Genomic DNA, 19,551 nt, shown 5'->3' on the forward strand with positions numbered 1-19,551 from the left:
TTGGTCGGCAGATGAAGTGCGCAGTACGAGCTGTCCTATACCTGAATGTGGGAAAATGGGTTTGTATCCATTGCTGGCTCCATTCTCTGATGTGGAGGTCAGTGATACAGATGAAAGTGGTTTAGCAGGAGGAGCGGCAGTAGTTGACTGGCGACTTCGACTTTCTGAAAAGCAAATCAGAACAGATGGTCTGTAATAAATTGCACAAGCCAACGATTGCAAAAACAAAAAACAAAAAAAACACATGTATGCAGATACTAGTGAAAGGATTTGTGTGGCTGTCACTAAGAATCTCCATTTTGCAGTTACTTGGTTCATTATTTTATTCCTGGACGTTACTTTCATTTTTGCACCCTGACTTGGCATCAAAAGTATTCCGATTTTTTTCTTCTGCAGATGACCTTCATCTACCTCCTACTATAGCCAATCAAGTATGTCACGGGAGACCAGAACTTAACACTTATACTGGGACCATTCACAAGGCAACACACAATAGTGGAATAAAATGTAGTTTTTCGGGTAAACCCGCGTACACACACGAAAAACACACCTACTTGGGCTCTGGAGGTAATAACTAGGCTAAATTAGGTGCAGGGTGCCTGCTTCGGAAGGCTTACCCTGACCGGGATATCCACCTGGGAATCCTGGTCCTCTTTTCGGCTAAAATACTTAGCCGCGACCGCTACATTCTAAATGAGAGCTTGGACCTTGCGTCTGACTTAGCCTCATCAAGGCAGGTTTTCTTAGCTCCAAAAATGAAGCCGGTTGCTCTGCTATCCGTAACAGAGCAACTTTGAAAAGGCCGCCTTTGCATCACCGGCCCAAGTCACAGGATCGTCTGGTTCTCTGACTGGGGCTTCTCCTTACATACCTTCCGCTGTTCTATGTTCAGCATGGAGAAAGGAGAAGCGACCAGAGCGTGGGAATAGCTCCCCGCCAGCCAATAGGAATAGGGGCTCGTCCTTTGGCTGACGTCAGAGGAGGGGGCTTGCCATGCTGCCGCTTCCCCCAGTCAACCCATTGCCACCTACTGGGCAGGCTCCACTGAGTCTGGCAAACCAGAGGGTCCACCCCGCAGGGGGTCTCTGTTCTTTGGACCCAGTACTCCGCCCTGCCCCAGACACTTAGGACCCTACACCTCAACATCCCAGCTCCTCTTTGAGCTACGATGTCTATCCAGACTTCCCGGCACCTATATGGATGCCCGGGCTGACTGAATAGACATTTATAGTAAATGCACCAAACATTATAAAACATATTTTAATACATGTTATAACTTGGGGAGACCCATATCTATGCGGGACATAGGACTGGGATATCTGGGCTCGAAAACTAGGAGTCTGGAGGACACTAACTTTTGCATGTGATGTTACCTGGCCCCAGGCTTATGGTGCCATGTAGCTACCAAGGACCCCACGGTTTCAGGGGTAACCAGATGGGCTTAACCTTTATTGTATAGCCTGGTTACCTCCTACCGTCACAAAGTACAACAATAACACATTTGCACACGTTACCATTTTCAACAAGATGCAGATTCTATCCTCCTATCGGACACTAGCATGCGTCATAGATGTATCACTATCCAATGTTAACAAATGTATGCTACGCCCCTGTAAGAGGCAGAATATATCGTTTTGCAATTCCTATGTCAAGTCGTGTGTGTATACCCCTAGGTACAGCTCACATCTTACTATAGTAAATCCAGCTGAAGAATTACTCCGGTGCTTGTGTCCTATTTTCCTAAAATATATTGTTTAACACTAGCAACAAACACTAGATTGTTTCTTCATACAATTGTAATTCTTTGAGCCAAATCACGTTGAGCAAAAAAACATTTTAATTTTAGTTCGCCAACTTTTCTTGCTCATTCCACATTGATCGCTCGAATGGAAATTCCACTCTTAATGCTCAACTCCGTTAAAAAAATGCATGAAGCCTCCCCACAAACCGTGCGCGTGCCATGCTGTGTGCCATGCTGTGTGCGCTGTAAAAACAGCTGCAGTACATTTATGCCTCAGTGAAATGCATGGAAACCAGTAGGACGGGCACCCTGCAAAGTTCACTGTACACCCCTATTAGCAATAGGAGGTTCAGGAATGGAGAATGAAAGCTGTTGTGCATGAGAGATGGATATCAGCAAAAACACAGTACAATTTCTTCTGATACTTTATTTATAAACCAAATTTTAAAAAAAAGGGCAGCATTATCAATTTTTTTTAATGTAAATATATAAATAATGGCAGCCTCAGCCTTTTACAAAGTAGTTTTTTTCCCCCCTTTATATGCTGGTAAATTAATATAATCTCTATCCATCTGAAATTGTCTAAAGATCCCTTCCATAGTGACAATGGGGATGAGAAGTGTGCAAATAAAATGTTTATTCAAGAGTCATCAGGAGAAAACGTAAACACTGCGTAGTTCAGGGATTTTACTTTTGGTTTTAAAATGGAGTTTAATGATATCTAGGGCACCCCAAGAAAGTACTATTTCCTTGGGTGAATAAAAAGTTTAAATACGGAGATAAGCTTCACTGCTGCATGGGTATAAAATGCTGCAAAATAGACTACGAGGAAAGCAGGAACAATTAAAATATAATTTGCACAGCAGTCTGTCTGGGGGGGAAGTCTTCACCTATGGGAAAGGTTACCCATTACCGCCTCGAACACTCCCCACCCTGAGAAGGGTGGGGGGAACAGGTGGTTTTCCATGTAGCAGCCTTACCTTTCCAGCAGATAAGGGGACCTTTGCACAGCACACCCTGGGAGTTCCTCACTAGGTAATACTTTAAGTGCTTTTGCTTCTTTGGTTGAGTTGTGAGCTTCAGGTTAATGTGATTGGAGAACTCGGTAAAATACCTGAAGCCTCTCTCTCCGCAGCCAACACAATTTCCAGAGAACCCTTAGAAGAAAGATCGGTGCAGAAGACAGATGGTGAGATGTGCACGAGTAGGACAATTCTACCCAAATCATACTTGGCTCACATATTCTGTCAGTTAATGAGAGGGATCGAATGGCGGGCCGTCATTAAGCAACACCGTTAATAGTAAAAATCCATCAGTAACGACCTCAGTCATCCGAATGCAAAAAGGTGAAATCCCAATATAGGTGCTGCATAGCGCACAACCTCAAAAGGGGAAAATATCTTTCATTCCTGTGGCGCTTTTCTTGCTGGACCCTTTCATACACCTTTTAGGACCAGCGGGGGCTACATTATATAACGTGCCACCTGTACATTGGATGCGGAAATTATATATTTTAAAAAAGGGCTCTTACCTAAAAGTGCATTTTTTCCATTATCATCCGGCAGAAACCGCTTGTCGACCGCGCAGACTAGAATGTGCTCCGGGAGGTTCGGAGTCTTCGCCCCAACTAAAATAAAGCCGGTGGGAACGTCAATCTGCTCTGCGCTCAACGATGACAGGCGCAAGTCCTTCCCCGCTTGACAGTAACCTGATATAAAACACATACAATTTGTTTTTTTTTTTAACTTAACCATGCTAATATACAGCAGGTCAAATGTACACAACCTCACACAAAGCTACGTTCAATTTGAGAACATATTGAAATGTAACATTGACTTTGAACATAAAAGATTATTTTCTATAATATCCAAGTAAACTAAATCCGATTTAAAAAATTACTCAAATAGCACAAGATAAACCAAGGCCAACACCTTCCTTATCAGACACTGCATCCTTGTCGGAATAACTGGGCCCACTAGGGCTGGCCAATCCCATGCATGCTGCTTTCTCTTTGGTACACCACGCTGCATTATGAAGAGAGCGTGTGATTGCTGCTTGAAATTATAGCTTCTCAAAGTAAATGAAGGTTTGTGCTTCTGGTAGCGAAAAGACGGCACAGAAGAAATATAGCAAACCTGATTTAACGCTCACGGGGAGAAGGAAAAATACTTAAAAAAAATATATATATATTTTATAAAAAGCAGTCACATTCCAACTATTATCCCATTTATGTCTATTAATTACGGTGCATACAAGTCAGTCAATAGAAAAACAAAAAGTACTTTATGCATAATTAACTGAAGTAAATGTTATAACAGTATCTTCAGTGCAGAGAGTTCTCCCTCCTGTGTGAGTAATTTTGGATGGCTGGGATTGCCTGGTATCCTCTGCGATACTGCGGCTTATTTACCTTGGGTCAGTGCATGTGTGTGCAGTTGATCCTTTGGCACGCACACAGGATATTCTTTGGCTGATGAGTGCAATTGTCACAGCAGTCACTTGGTAAGAACGTACACTCTGAGGCCAGGTCCCCGCTGCAGCACCCACTATGGCGGGCGCTGCAGGGACGAGAGCCGCCCCTCAATGGAGCCGGGCACACTACAAGGGGGGCCGCCGCACTGTGCCACCAGTTTTTCCTGAAGGCAGGAAAATTGAGCTCAATGCAGGCAACGGGCGCGGTGGCCACGCCCCCGGTGGTTCAGCCAATGAGGCTGGGTGACGTCATGGCTGCACGCCACCCCCCTCCCGCCCCCCCAGCAGACCGGGGATCAGAGCTGACAGCGGGGCCACAGCCGGAGAAAGTTAGAGCAGCAATACTACATTCCCCATTTTCTTCCCCCCTTCTTTATTTGTTTACTGTATGCATCATTCTCCATTCTTAGCTAACCTGGCAATCGTTTGGTGCTACCATTATAAATGTGTAAACATCCTGATTGCGCAACAAACAATGGCTGCTTCAGTCAGTGTAACTCAGCAGCTACAATGTATCCTTATATTACTAAGGTAACATTATCTATTACAGTTTGCAGCTCAAACTGCTGGGAATATTGCAACACTTTCCTGTTTGGGATAATTTGTTGCCAAAGATCTTGTATTGCTGGGATAGTGTGATAAAACCTGGTTATAGAAATTAAAGGATAATTTAAAACTCAAAAAAGCATTAAGAATTAAAAAAAATATATAATAATAATTGCAGTATTCTCCAATACTACCGAAATTATTTTGTTTTGCTGCTTTAAATGTTCTTACAACTTAGCATGTAGCCTGCTCTGAAAATGCTTTCAATATTGAAGCAAAGATGTTTTTACCAACAGTAATTTGCCAGTAAACCTGCCTGACCAAGACGTGTAGCGGTGTGATTTTATATCAATTTTGATTTATTAGCATTTATATTGCATGTGGGAAGGTTTACAATAAATACTGGTCTAGAGAGCACATATTGTGCTCTTCAAATACAAAACTGGCATAAAGGGAAAGTGATTCAAACCTTATTGTTGGAAAAAGATTCACTCAAATTGTAACCAGGTGGCAGGAAAAAAAACCAAGACAGTTACTCTTCACTGCAATAAAACTAAACAGATTTCTCAGCACTCCAATAAGTAAAAAATACATGAGATATAAATCGCAAAAAATGCACTCTTACTAGAGTTTGACTAAAGATAAGTAAATAATCAAAAATATAAAATGACGTGTGTGTGTAATCATGTGATAGAAAAATGCACCAAAAATATATACATATGTACAAATACAGATACTTTGCATAATTCCTCGTATTCTGCACGGTAGAGAACTACAGAAAAGGATCACAGAACATCTGCACTGGTGCACAAACGAGTACCTTACATGCTGAAAACTCAACAGAGGGCAAAAAAAAAAAAGTGAATTGAAGAACTTAAACAGGAGAAATGTTTTAAGGGGGGCATCATGTTAATGTTGGGGGTGGCATCATGTTGGGGGTGGCACCCGCTTCTTCAGACCTGTTCCCACAAGTATAGTACTTTGTGGTATTGGACTACAGAAGGAAAAAAACAACCCGCTGAGGATATGTATATTTCTTACCTTTCATTTGCCGTTTATTGCTGCGAGTATTTGCCATAGAGCAGGGTAAAACCACGTGTACTTTACTCGTGGGAACGGGCCTGAAGGGGGTCCCTCCTCGGAAAGGATGCCCCCCCTCAGGACTGCCGAGAGGGTGGGGACAGCCGGGGCTGGTGTCCAGGGCCCACTGGTGGGGTGGGGTGGGGCCGGCCGGCGCTGCATATTCCCCCCCGACCTCTGGCCAGACCGTGCTGCTGGTCGCAGCCTGTCCCCAGTTCTCAGCTGCCTGCAGGACCTTCCCTCTCTCTGTCCCCCGCCGCCGAGCTTCCACTGCAGCGCACAACAAGGCTCTCTGACGTCAGCGTGCCGGCAGTGGAAGGTCGGCAGCGGGGGACAGAGAGGGGAAAGGTCTTGCAGGCAGCCGAGAGTCGGGGCCCGGCTGCGACAAGCAGCAAGGCCTGGCCAGAGGTCGGGAGCAAATTTGCAGCACCCGCCGGCCGGGCCCCTCCCCCAGCCAGCGGACCTCGCAGACACCGGGCCCGGCCTGACCCAAGGTAAGTCTGTATTTTTTTTTTTAATGGGCTGGGCTCATTTTTAAACGCATTGGGGTCTTTTTATGTATTGTTATATGCATGTATTGTTATAACCATGTATGGTTGTATGTATTGTTATATGCATGTATTGTTATAACCATGTATGGTTGTATGTATTGTTATATGCATGTATTGTTATAACCATGTATGGTTGTATGTATTGTTATATGCATGTATTGTTATAACCATGTATGGTTGTATGTATTGTCAGTGTTCGACAAACCTATACATTTGCTCGCCCCGGGCGAGTGGATTTAACCCCCGGGCGAGTAAATATTGACCCAAGCAGCACACGTTTGGTACTAGGTGGCGAGTAGATTTTTTGGTGATTTGTCAACCACTGTTATTGTTATATGCATGTATTGTTATAACCATGTATGGTTGTATGTATGGTTGTATGCATGTATTGTTTTATATATGCATGGGTTAGATGTATTTTTTATATGTATTGGGTAGGTGTTTTTTTAATGTATTTGGGGGGGGTTGTATATATTTTGGGGGTGGGGATTGTTTTGTATGTATTTGGGGTTGGGAAGTTTTTTGGTATATATTTTGTGGGGGGGGATTATGTGAGGGGGAGGGAATGAGTGAGCATGCGGTAATTGACAGAGGGAGAAGAGAGAGGGGGTGAGTGAGGAAAAGAGGGAATACGAGTGCAACGCAGGGGAGAGAAATACATGCGAGGCGTGGGGGCAGGGATTGAGTGAGCATGAGCGTGGGGTATTTGATGGAGGGGTTAGAGTGCGAGGAGAGACGGAGATAAATATATGGGAAAAGGGAGGGAAATAGGTGGTGGCTCGTGAGGTGTGAAATGGGGCTCGCAATACTGCCGACACGGGGGTGGCCCCGATCAGAACTGTAGTCCTGAACCCCGGGAAATCTGTCTGCGGCCCTGCAACCCCCCCCCTCCTCAAAAAAAAAAAAAGTTTTTCCTGTTTAAGTTCCTCCATTTGCTGTTTTTTTGCACCTCTATATTGAATTTTCAGCACGTTAGATGCTTGTTTGCACCAGTGCAGAGGTTCTGTGATAATTTTTCTGTACTTATCCACCTTGCAGAATACGAAGGATGCCAGATAAGTATCAGTTCATATGTATATATTTTTGGTGGTATGTATGCATGATTTTTTTTCGATTATTTTATGTGATTTATACTTCTGTTATTTACTTATCTTAGTCAAGCACTAGTAACAATTTCAATTTTTTGCTACTCCGGTCTCTTTAGTTTCCTTTGCACCATCATATTAGTTCTTGTTCTTTTTGGATAGAGATGTGCTGTCTGATAACTATATAAGTATGTCTTCTTTCTACCCCCTTTGTATCTAAAGCCCTCTCCCGCCTTAAACGTTTTTCACCGACTGCCCCACACCTCTGGAATGCCCTTCCCCTCAGTACCCGACTAGCACCCTCTCTATCCACCTTTAAGACCCACCTTAAGACACACTTGCTTAAAGAAGCATATGAATAGCACTGTGGATATTCTGAACACATGAAACATAAAGCTTGGCCCCCTGCAGATGCACTTACCAGAACTCCCTCCTACTGTCTCTGTACGTTCTCCCTACCTACCAATTAGACTGTAAGCTCCTCGGGTCAGGGACTCCTCTTCCTTAATGTTACTTTTATGTCTGAAGCACTGATTCCCATGATCTGTTATTTATATTATCTATTATTTATTTTATTAAAACATGTATTACTACTGTGAAGCGCTATGTACATTAATGGCGCTATATAAATAAAGACATACAATACTATACTTTGTATTTTCATTGCACCGTTTAATCCTGTGTTCTATTTTTTACCCTAAAAAAACTAATTTATAGTGTCAGAGTATCCTCTTGGATATCTTACTTTTCTGAACCAGACACACACAGAATAGATAAAACAGCTTTGCTGGCAGCACTGTTGCTTTTTAAATACCAAGAGCGCATTAAAGAAGCAATTTATTTTGTTTGGTAACATTTGCTCAAGCAGTCAACACCATTTTACCTCCAAGACATGCTGTCCCAGTTCTGCCCACATAAGCAGTAGCATAATATGGTCAGCAGCATAATCCAAGCTAACCTCTGCCTTACCCCAATTATGAACTTGGGATGCCAGAGGCCTATGTTCTAGACCACTAGTGGCCTTGTATAAATGCTGGTGTTCCAATCCAGAGGATGATCAGGCTAACATCTCTGGGTTGGCCCGATCAAAACAGAAGTGGTCCCCTTCCACTTCTGTTTCGGTCTTTGGTTAGCCGTTGCAGCTATGCATTCACTACCTAAACAATCACATGGCCACCACTTACAGTAGTCTGGTGGCCCTCTAGTGCTGCTGGACTTTAAGCCGAAAGAAAAAGGTTGGCGAGTAAGGAATCACTAAGGTAAGAGACATGCTCTTTATTCAATGATGCTGGACATATTGGGCTAAAGCACATACAGAGATAAAGAGGGCACATCAGCTGAACAAGGCACCTCAGATTAAGACCAGTTCAGATCATGTAACAAACATGGTGGGGGAGAACCGTGACAGGGACTTTTACATTTGTAGAAAACAAAAGTTTGGAAGGTACAGTTTACTTATTTTGCATCAGTACACTTGAAGAGGAAATCAGTGATGTCTGCCGTTTATAGAGCAGTAGGCCTAGAAGATGGAGGCCATTAATGACTTGTAATGTAAAGAAGTATAGCCAGGTCTCCCTCTGGGCTCCCCATGGCTTCCCCTTACCTCCGATGCAGCGGGGAGGTTGCGGCAGAGTGAGTGCGCCGGGAGGTTGCTGAGGCAGTGCAGGCATTTAGGGAGCACTCCGGTGCACCGGAGGCTCTGCAGCGGCCCGACTCCACAGGACGCAGCCATCTTGTTCTCTATCGCACAAGAGCGAGACCCGGCGTATGCGCAGTTTCACTCCACAGTCCGGCGGCCATGTAAGTTAGGCTCCGCAAGGGAACTACAGTTCCCAGCAGCCACTAGGGCTGCAGAACACATGCTACCAGAGGATCAATAGGGCTGCAGGATTCATGGAGGACTGCAGTTGATACATTTGGCGTGCTGCAAACTACGCTGGGACAAGGTTAGGGTAGGTTGTGTAGGTGCAGGGTGTCTGTAACCCCTGCACAAGGCCAGACCACCTAGGCCCTGCCTCACTGATAGCTTGCGGCTGCTGCAGGGACCCCCTTGGAGAGGGACCCTGTCCTGTAGCACTAGCGTGAGGAAAAGCCAGGACGCGGCTGTGGCCCGGGCCTCTGGTTATCTGGGACCAGGATCATCATCAGTACATAGACACTAGTCATGGTGGAACCGTCCATGTGGGACACCACCCAACGAAGAGGCGGAAGCTTCGCGGATGACATCGCTGTATCAGTGGATCCTACCTTACCGTATCAACGCTACCGGGTGTTGGAGCACCCGGTAGGTACCTCACCAAGTTGACTTTAGTTCTAGTGGGCAGCGCTATCTCACATTTGGGTGGGTTAGCTCTTGTGGACATTGGGGAAGTTAGGTGCCCAGGAGCACCGCAGTACTTTGAGGGAACATTCCTTCGGGTTGTGAGAGTTGGGTTGACGGACACTGTGGGAAACGGCCGTGTGAGGCCTCCATTGGTATGGTACTGTTATTCTGTGTGGTTGCCTATAGTAAAATTGTTATAGATCACCACTTGTATATTGTTATTTGGGTCCTGTATCGGGGTCATCCCACATAGTATGGTCCCGCTACAGGTGGAGGCGCTTGCACCTGACGGATCAGGCACACCCCAGGCTCCCAGCGGCGGAGGCTCGGCCCTCCTGTGAGCCCCAGGTAATGCATCACACACACGGTAGCCACCATATCACCCAGGGGGTTGGGGAAACATGCGCTACCGAGGCATTACATGGCATTTGCACTTTACCTTTTCTAGGTATGTTGCTTATGTATTTATATAAAATACTTAAGCAATTCCTACATACAATTTATATTTAAAAATGTGATTCTTCTACCCCCCTAACACTACTACTAGTTCTGGACACCCTCTGTTTCCCAAGAAATCGGCGCATGTAAACAGAACGTTAAAATGTTGGAGTGTGGGGCGGTCATGTGATCACGACCACAGATGCCACAGATCTTGCACCGCCCGATCTCCAGCAGCAAAAAGGTTCATTATTCTCTTAACTTTACATGTTTAAATTGAAGAGGAGACAATAGCATTTAACATTTATTCACCACAAAATGAACATTCTTCTAGGAAGGGAATATGCCCCGATATGGCTCCACCCTGGAGATGGCTTGCAAGTGGTTTCCCGCCTAAACTAGAAAGCGCAGCGGTCGTTATGAATGGCAAACTCCTTGCAGCTTCTTGTTTTCCTAGATAAGGTATCACAGCCTCGTTGTATAAAATCAGAATTGGTTACTGGTTGAAATCTTGATCACCAACGCTCAAGTCAAAACTGCAGTCATTTCTAGTATATTTATAGGCAAGCAGTCCTCAAATGCAGACCGGCGACCATGGGCAAGAGACACCTCTGAGTTTAGTCCCCAACCGCTCTATAAACACTGACCTATTCTCTTCCAGTAGCCTTTTGGCAGAAAGATTTGACTCCTATTCCCATCATGTCGTAAGGTCTTCCTTCCCACGATTGAATATTCAGTCTGGGATTGTTCCCATTCTTGTTCCAAGGTTTCAACAAATCTTACTTTTTTTTTTTTTGAGGCTGCATGTGTGACCTTCTGGGCCCGCTGCAGTGTGTATGGTCACAGACAATGTCCAGGAGCAGCATACAGCTTTCTGCTGCAATTAATTCTGACCAAAAAAAATAAAACACTACAAAAAACAGACTCAACTTGCATAATACCCTGAAAACATACGCTGCTTTGCTGAATACCCTGTTGAAGTTAACACCTAGAAAGGGGAGGTCTTGAAGGCAGACTTTTTTTTATGCCCATTTACAATACACAAGTGTTCTAACACTTCCAGAACCGTATCCATAATTGTGCTGCGTTTTCCGAAAGGACTTCCCATATTTGGACGAATGGACTACAAGAGAAGATAGAATACCCCGACTTGTCAGCTGTGCGGATAATTCCCACTCTACCGTTGTGACGATTCTGGGCGACGTATCGAGGCGGAATTGTAGTGCTGTGTACTGGAAATGTTTTTCTTACTGCGAAACGCAGGCAGATTCGGTGCGACTAGCATAGAACAATACGACGTTTATGGCAGCTAAGAAACGTTCACTGCTTATTATTACCTTCTTTGACGAATCCATTTTCAAGCGTTTTAGATTAGAAAAATGTGTTGAGGCATTAAGAGTCCAGTCTGCAGTTCACATGGCTTAAACAACAAATGCAAAAAGGACTTTAATCACTATTTGTACCTAAAAAATGTTTCAGATCAGCTTTGTAGGAGTAGAAAAGAGAACTGGCGCACAATCCAATGAAGTGGGTCCCAGGATGAAGTAAAATACTTTATTGAATAATTTTCCATATAACAAACGGAGGTGAGCACCCTCCTACGCGTTTCGTGTACACCAGAACACTTTATCAAGGAGTAATAACTCCCTGAAAACTCACCATTTCAAAGAAGCCTACTTGCCACACCTTTAACATCCAACTCCCCCCCTCCCCCTCCAAACCCATTGGGACGAGCTGTATGGCTGGACCAATACCCCCCCCCCCCTATTGTAACCTGAGCCATATTCTACAATGAGCAGCCACCTTGCCTTCTTCTTTCAACATGTCCCTTCCTCCCTCTAAATTGTAAGCTCGCGCCAGTAGGGCCCACATTACCTCTTTGTATCAGTTTATGCATGTTTCTGCTCACGTGCATATAACAATGTAATATACATAGCTGAACCCTATTGTTCCGCATACTGCATTCTGTATACTAGTGCATCACAAACAAATAATAATAATAGAAGAAGATCTTACCATCTACAGTACAAGATCCTTCAGGAGCTGGTTTCTGGGCGTACGGCAAAGGAGGACTGCTTGAATCAGACACTTCATCTTCCTCATCTTCCTCCTCCATTTCCGTCACAGTTTGGCTGGTAGAAAAATCCAGGCTGCCGTTCTGCGTGTACCGTTGGACAAAATCCTTATCTAGCTCCTCCACTTTAGGTTTCACATCTACACCTTCCCCAGTGAGAAAACAGAAATATTAAAACAAAAAAACAGCAAACATAAGCCCATGCATTCCGATCAACACGGCAGGAAGTACAGCATAGAACACTGAATTAAAAAAGGGAATGATGTGTGCTGGGGCTCCTCTATACAGACGTCAACGGGTGAGCCCTTCATTAAAAGACCGAAAGGGCAAGTTGATGTACAAATATCAATAAAGTAAAGGGCAGGAGAACTTTTCTGGGAAAAGAGGAATGCTACTGTAGGTCATGCTCTGACGATGGAGGCTGGTATGTTAAAAGGGTATTGTGAAAACGTAGTCGAGTCACACAAGGGTTTCTAAAACATTAACCAAAGTTTCATTTGAGTAAAGTGAGTATCCAAGGAATGTCAATTGGTTTTCTCTGCAAAAGTATCTGTGTGGTGAAGACATAAGCTATGCAATAGAAGAACATTGTGGCTTTCCTGAAGTGAGGACTGGGACTCGCACGACCTCAAAATGCTTCAGGCATCAAATAGTACATTGTAAACTCTACAGTGTACGGGCATAATCTGGCAGCCACGCGTCGCACAGTGCAAACAGAGGCTGTCTAGTAAAAATGTCTTTCAGTGACACCCAACTCTAGTGCCATAGCGCAGAAGGAAAAATAATACATAAAACCTAAAAAGATGAAGGTTTAACACCCATACATACTTTTCATTAACTCTAAACACTTAACAGATTGGAACCTGTGTGATCAACTGCAGGCACAGTAACATCTGAAAATAATGTTCATTAGTTTCTAATAATCAGCTGTTGCATACTAATTCTACAGAGCGGTTACACAGCGCGGTGTATCAAACTGCCTGGTCCAGCAGATTGGATCATTTTTCAGAGTCGGAGAAATGAGACGGCGACCTTAGAAGGCTTACGAGCTTTTAGCAAAGTGTTTAACAGCATCTCTAACGTACAAAACCAATTCCCACTTAACTGTAGGAAAGGAGTAGCCTGGTGGTATGTAGTTTTGAAGTATGTAGGTTATCCATTCAAGTGTCTACAACATCATGTACAATTTAATGTGACCGTGTCAATGTCATGTGGTATACTCAAAAGGACAGTTCCACACTTACCTTCAGGAGATAACGTGGGACGGTCTGCATTTAGGTATAGCTGCGAGAAGACCGGCCGTGGTACGACATTGCTGCACCTAAGGGAGGCCTCGATTGAATTGTGAAGAGCTTCTTCAAAGCGGGCAGACTTCAGCTGCCCTGCATACGAATTCCCCATGACCTAAAATACAGGTTAGGGAGTGGGAATGTAAGGAAGATCACACAGAAGATTTGCACATCAGTGACTGAACGTTACATCTACGCACATTTTTTAGAATAGACAAATTCAAGTTTAACTATAATCAAAAATATAAAATGTTTATATCTGCTTCCAAAAATAAAAAATAAAAAAAAAGAAGGTTCCAGGGCACTACGGATTTTCAAACGAATTTATTAGAACTGGTACAACGTTTCAACCACCAAGCGTGGTCTTTCACTTGAGAAAGACCACGCTTGGTGGTTGAAACGTTGTGCCTGTTCTAATTCATTCTTTTCAAAATCCGTAGTGCCCTGGAACCTTCTCCTTCTTTTTTGTCTGCTTTGGAGCTTGTCATTGTCAGGAAGGAACTCCCTTGTTCCAGGAGCACCGGTAACAGCAAGTATCTACTATTATTCAGATTGTGGTGTGCAGCATTACTTTGCTTTATGTGATTATATCTGCTTCCATACATGAGAATTTGAGGAGCCTTCATGTACTGCTGACTTTTCAGAGAAGTAGGATAATATATATATATATATATTTTTTTTTTTTTTATTTTTATTTTTAAGGACTACATAATCTGGTTCAGTTTTATTTTAGCGTATATCCAATAAATGGTTTTTAAGTTATTCACTACACATTGCATTTAGGACCAGATTATCATTTGTGACTGCACCAATTGCTATTGAGTAAGGTGACCCTGCCCACAGACACGGAGTGCAATATATAGGGACTTGTCCGGATGGCAGTGCCTTTGCTCCATTTGGTGTTTCTCGCTTTTGTGGTCTATTCATTTGCCTTTATGCACCGGTCTGTATTTTTGACCTCTGGTCAATTTATGTAGAGCAGGTTTTATCCTTTTTTTGTTCTGAGTTTTAAGATGGACAAGAAAATGTTTTTCTACAGCTGCATTCAAAGACTGAAAAAGCATTTCCGACAGCTGGTGGTAAACTAATCCAACTCTAGTGTTTATGTTTGGCTGTTCTCTAGGAAAAGTCAGCGACACACTAGCAGGATCCTCATATGCTAACCAAGGACGTGAGAAGGGAAATATTTGTGGGTGTACATAAAACGTGAGTACAGATGTATGTACACACATTGGTTACTGGGCACTGCCCAGTGTGGGTTGGGGGATCCCAGGGTGGCACATCAAAGTCCTAGCCGCTCTCCCTCCTGCATGTGCACAGGAGTCAGTGTTTCTTCTCAGTGTCTGACGTCCCACCCAGGAATTCAGGGACACCCGTACAGAGGGGGCTGTAACATCCATGGCTTTAACTCGTGTGTAAACATAAGAGCAGGACAACTTAAAGCTGCAGAACAAGTCATATCCTAATAAATCAGTTCTGTACGTTAAAAAAAAAAAAAAAAACCTTCAAGTATTTTTTCAAATACAACTCTGAATTAAATTTTGAATGTACAATAATGTAACACGCTTTTTGGTTTCTATAGCAACCATTTACAAAGTCACAGATACTGAGTCAATAATCCTCTGCAGCCATTTAGTGAAACGCGAGCCGAATCTTCGCCGATCTATCGGCAACTTTGCTAATGACTTATTGTGTGGATTGTATTGATGCACTGTAGCCATGGCTGGTACTGGCTATCCTTCTGCCCCTCCCTGTCATGTAAGTCCTGATAGTTGCAGGCTGTGACAGGCTGACATCTTGGGATTTCCCCACCCTCACGCAGCCTCTCTGAGTGACAGGGGTGGAGGTGAACTGGGTCTGTGTGCAGCCCCTGCCTGAGTCTACAGTCTATCTACAGGTATGAAGCACCATGACACCGGTAGCGAAGGCCAGATCTCTCAGAGGGGAGGGGGACAGCAGCTTGTACTGCTGCTTTAATGGCAAGTCCTTTTATAAAACCTTTGAATCACTGGAGTAATTACATTACATAGTTTCAGCCACTTACTGATCCAAAGTGGTCAAAAGCTTAGACAAAAGTCCATAGGTGAGTACTATAGGGGGGAACCAAGCACCACTACTTTTTTTAGTGTAGAAACTATAACATTTCACTTGTGTTTTGAAAGGGGTCACGTGTAGGAAACCTTTCTAAAATAGTCTAAAGAGCTGCTCCAATGTTTAATAAAATTAAAAGCTTTTCAGGAAATCAGTCTGCGCCGCTACTTTATGCCACTTCACCTACAGCCTACACAAGTGCACGAACCACAAGCAAAAAGTATACATGTGTAGCCAGGTCTCCCAGCAGTATCAGCACCCCCCTCACCTTCCTAGAGATCGCGGGTGCCGCCGAGTCCAATGGCGGCCCCATCGAGCGATACGGGAGGTGAGGGCGGTCGGGTCCCGGCTCGGGGGTTGCTGGGGACGCGTGCGGCCGGTTGCCAGGGCCGCACGCGCGTCACGGGAATCCCGGCACTCTCGGAGCCGGGCGGTTAGGGCGCCACCATTGCGCGTTAGTTCGCGCATGCGCAGTGGTCGCGCGAGTGTAGGGCTGGAGCGGGGAGTAGCGCGTTGCCCCTTAGTGCAGGCCGGTTGCCGGGGACGCGATCGGGCCGTCGCTAGGGCCGCGATCGCGTTGCTACGGGCCCGGCGGCTGGCGAGAGGTAGCGCGAGGGAGTCAAGGCAGCCCCCTATAGTTCGCGCATGCGCAGGGAGGAGGCAGAAAAGCCCGCGAAGCCAGAGCCTATTAGGGAGGGCCCTAGAGAGGGACTACAGACCCCAGGAGCCTTTGTATGCCCCATGTGACACCAGGGAGCCAATAGGGCTTAGGAGGGCCAGGCAGGCAAAGAGATACATTTCGCGCGCTGAGCCCACGTTAGTTAGTCAGAGACCGGAGCAGCCCAGGGAAGGAGGTAGGGTACAGGAGTCAAGGACTCCCTGTACTAGGCCAGCAGCCCCCAAGGCCCAAGATAGCCCTGAGTCCCCCAGTAGAGTGAGTGTTGCCAGGGACAGCCCTCAGGATAGGGACCCTGTCACTTACCTTAGTTGGAACTGGGGAACAGAAGGGAAGATAGGGACAAGTGGGCTGAGTGTTTATTCGCAGTGCGTTGCTGTAGGCGCTGATAGGTGTCAGTTGGAGCTAGGGAGCTGTGAGGGAAGGAAGGGTGCGGGGAGTGAGAGCAGCTCCTGCACCCCCATAGGTACCCACACCCCAGGTAGGCCCCAACCCCCCCACTAGGTAGAGTGGGTAAGTGCTGAGGGAGGCCCAAGATAGGGACGCTGCCCTTAGTGCGTTAGTGTGCTGTCTTGTCAGGGTCACGGCTGTCAGTGCGTGAGGTCTGACAGGCAGACACAGTATTGTGCAGCACGTTGGCTGTACACACCCAGTAGGTTGCAGCGTGCTACTGCAAGTGCTGGAATGACTAGACGTAGTTAGTCAGGACTGCGAAGGCTAGTTGCAGGGGTAGAGTAGAACCGGGGACAGTTAGGGGAGCGGAGCAGGCTATTAACCCCTTAGGTCCCAGATAGGTTCTCACCCCCAGTTGTGGTACTACAGGGACAGGCCCTAGGTTAGGGTTCCTGTCACGTTAGTGCCAAGTGTTAGTTAGGGACTCAGCGGATGCTGCGGTTCCTGTGAAGCGGTACGGACCACGTTGGGGTCCACAGAGACTGTTCCAGGGTGGGTTTGCCCTCGGCGGTCCGCGTGCAATGAGGACGGTTGGGGATCAGATGACGCCATCCTACGACTGATCCTTTGCGAAGTCCGTTGGAGATCCGAGCACTGCAGGTACTATCTGATACACAAGTGCACCAACGGGCCCTTAGTTTAATAGTGACTGCGCAGTCACCCATTGACTCTGTCTGCAAGAGTGCGGGACATTGGGTGGGGTTCTTTGGACACTGGGTGGGATCACCTGGTGTTGGGGAAGCGTCCTGCTGGATGTCGCAGTTAGTGTCTCCTCGTGAGAGGGACACCGATGATATTCTCCCTGCATGTTAGTAAAGCCATTAGTTATTATACCCACTGTGTATGTGATTATTTGTGATTGTCCTGCGAGGAACAACTCCCCCTCTGGTGGGAGCCATCGCAGGTGGAGGCGCTGCATCGTTGTAAGTGAGTACCCTAGTATAATTGCCCCAGGTTCCCCGTGGCGGAAGCTCAGCCCTCCTGTGAGCCAACAGGTAACGCACCACACCTGAGTAACCTTGTATGTTCCTGCACCCACACAGTGTAATCTGCGATTGGGGGGGGGAATACCCGTTACATTTGGAGGCGCTGCTGAGATAGACCTGGGGTGCCCTGTTCCATTTTTTTTTCTAAATTGTGCTATTTTTGGTCGCCATGAAGAAGCCACGTGCTGATTTCCCGCCCGCGCGGGAAAATGTTGCAAACTGTCCGGGTTTGGCGGGAAACCCTAAGCCCCGCCCCCGCCAACTGAATAACTCCGTGCAGAGCCAGAGTCACTCCATGAAAGAGTGTGCTGCCCCTCAAATCTCCGCAGAATAGGTCATTATACAACTCCTAATGCCGGGGTTCTCAACTTCAGTCCTCAAGACCACTGAACAGCAGGTTTTCAGGATATCCCTGCTTCAGCACAGGTGGCTCAGTCATTACTTGTGGTGAAGCAGGGATATCCTGGGGGTGCGCCCCCCGTGTGTCTCGGTCCCTGCACTCGCGCCCCGCCCCCTCCACCCCCCCGAGTGACCCGGCGTCAAATGACGTAGAGGGTCACGTGTCCCTGCAGCGTCATTTGTCGCACGTTGCCATGACGCCGCACGTCACATGACCCCGTGAGCAGAAGCTGGCTGAATCCCGGTATGTACAGCTTGCAGAGGCCTCACGCGGTCTCCTGGAATTTAATTTAAATGCATCGGGGAAGAGCGCAGGGCCTCTGCAACCGCCCCGCGTGTCCCCCCCCCCACAAAAATTCTGCGCCACCCAGTTTGCGCACCACTGATCTACAGGATTTGGACATTTTGGTTTAATTTTTTTAAACAAAATCCGACTCAAGTATTTTAAATCATTTTTTACATTTGGTTTACAAACATGGTGAAGGAGACTGGAGAATGGGGTCTTCACTGCTCCTTTGTGTGAGAGGTCTCTGTTTGCAAAGCCAAAGCCCTCTCTCTGCTCCCTCTCTGATAAGGACAGGGTGGGCTAAGGCTGGGTAAAGAAAGCACGCGATTGACAAATGCCCCATCACTCAGTGGCCACAAAGATATTGGCATTTATTTGCAATTTAAAATTACATTTCACAAGCAACCCAGACATTTAAGGAAGCCGATTCAACTTATTCCAGGTTGCACCTTCAAGAGCAGTCAATGCCTTGCTCTAAAATGACAAGCTACTGTAAATTTTCTTTAGTAAGCATTTTAACGCTTTACGCGTTTAGGTTTCGCAGCTTATCACTCTTCTGCCAGAAAGGTTAGTATTGCATGCCTGGAGCTTCTGGCAGTGAAGTGGTTAATGTCTGGGCCTGTACTGTGGGAAAGCTGGCGATTAAAATCAGACTCTGTGGGAACCCGTGAGCAGCAGTATTTATCGTTTTCCATTGCTTTGAGGGAAGAAAAAGAAACCACGTTGAATTAGTTTCTATTTTGGTTAAAACAGCACTCTTTCCCTACTCTGAACTGCCCTATTTTCATCCCTCACCCCAGTTACCAAGATATTTACCTGGTTTAAACCCCCCAGGGAGAAACAAAATGGCTGCGAAATTATAGGACCAATAGGAAGCCACAGCATCGGTTTGCAGCTCCCTATTGGACAGCCATTTAAAAGGCCTGCAAATCCAAGAAAGTAATACCTTTACCGGTATCTCCGGAACAGTGGTTTCCCCCGAGCTGAAAGCAACACTGCCTGTCCGATTAAAAATAAAAAAATCTATGTATAGATGATTGGTAAGGGTGGGTTGCTTCCTT

At 45.8% G+C, this 19,551-nt stretch overlaps 1 protein-coding gene across 6 annotated transcripts in view; it reads right to left on the reverse strand.

Moving 5' to 3' along the window:
• Nucleotides 1-19,551, reverse strand: part of GREB1L (GREB1 like retinoic acid receptor coactivator) — a 104,570-nt gene that overhangs the window by 36,049 nt on the left and 48,970 nt on the right. For 4 of the 6 annotated variants that reach the window (XM_075585205.1, XM_075585206.1, XM_075585203.1 and 1 more), the window contains exons 2-6: nucleotides 13,555-13,714; nucleotides 12,253-12,456; nucleotides 3,273-3,449; nucleotides 2,722-2,898; nucleotides 42-164 (exon numbers count right to left, since the gene is read on the reverse strand). In XM_075585205.1, the coding sequence (XP_075441320.1) occupies nucleotides 42-164; nucleotides 2,722-2,898; nucleotides 3,273-3,449; nucleotides 12,253-12,456; nucleotides 13,555-13,711 (838 nt within the window). In that variant the 5' untranslated portion in view covers nucleotides 13,712-13,714. The remainder of the gene's footprint in view (nucleotides 1-41; nucleotides 165-2,721; nucleotides 2,899-3,272; nucleotides 3,450-12,252; nucleotides 12,457-13,554; nucleotides 13,715-19,551) is intronic. The other 2 variants (XM_075585207.1, XM_075585212.1) reach the window with 1 other exon arrangement.

Source organism: Ascaphus truei, chromosome 2 (assembly GCF_040206685.1).
Source record: "Ascaphus truei isolate aAscTru1 chromosome 2, aAscTru1.hap1, whole genome shotgun sequence".
Classification (NCBI taxonomy): domain Eukaryota; kingdom Metazoa; phylum Chordata; class Amphibia; order Anura; family Ascaphidae; genus Ascaphus; species Ascaphus truei.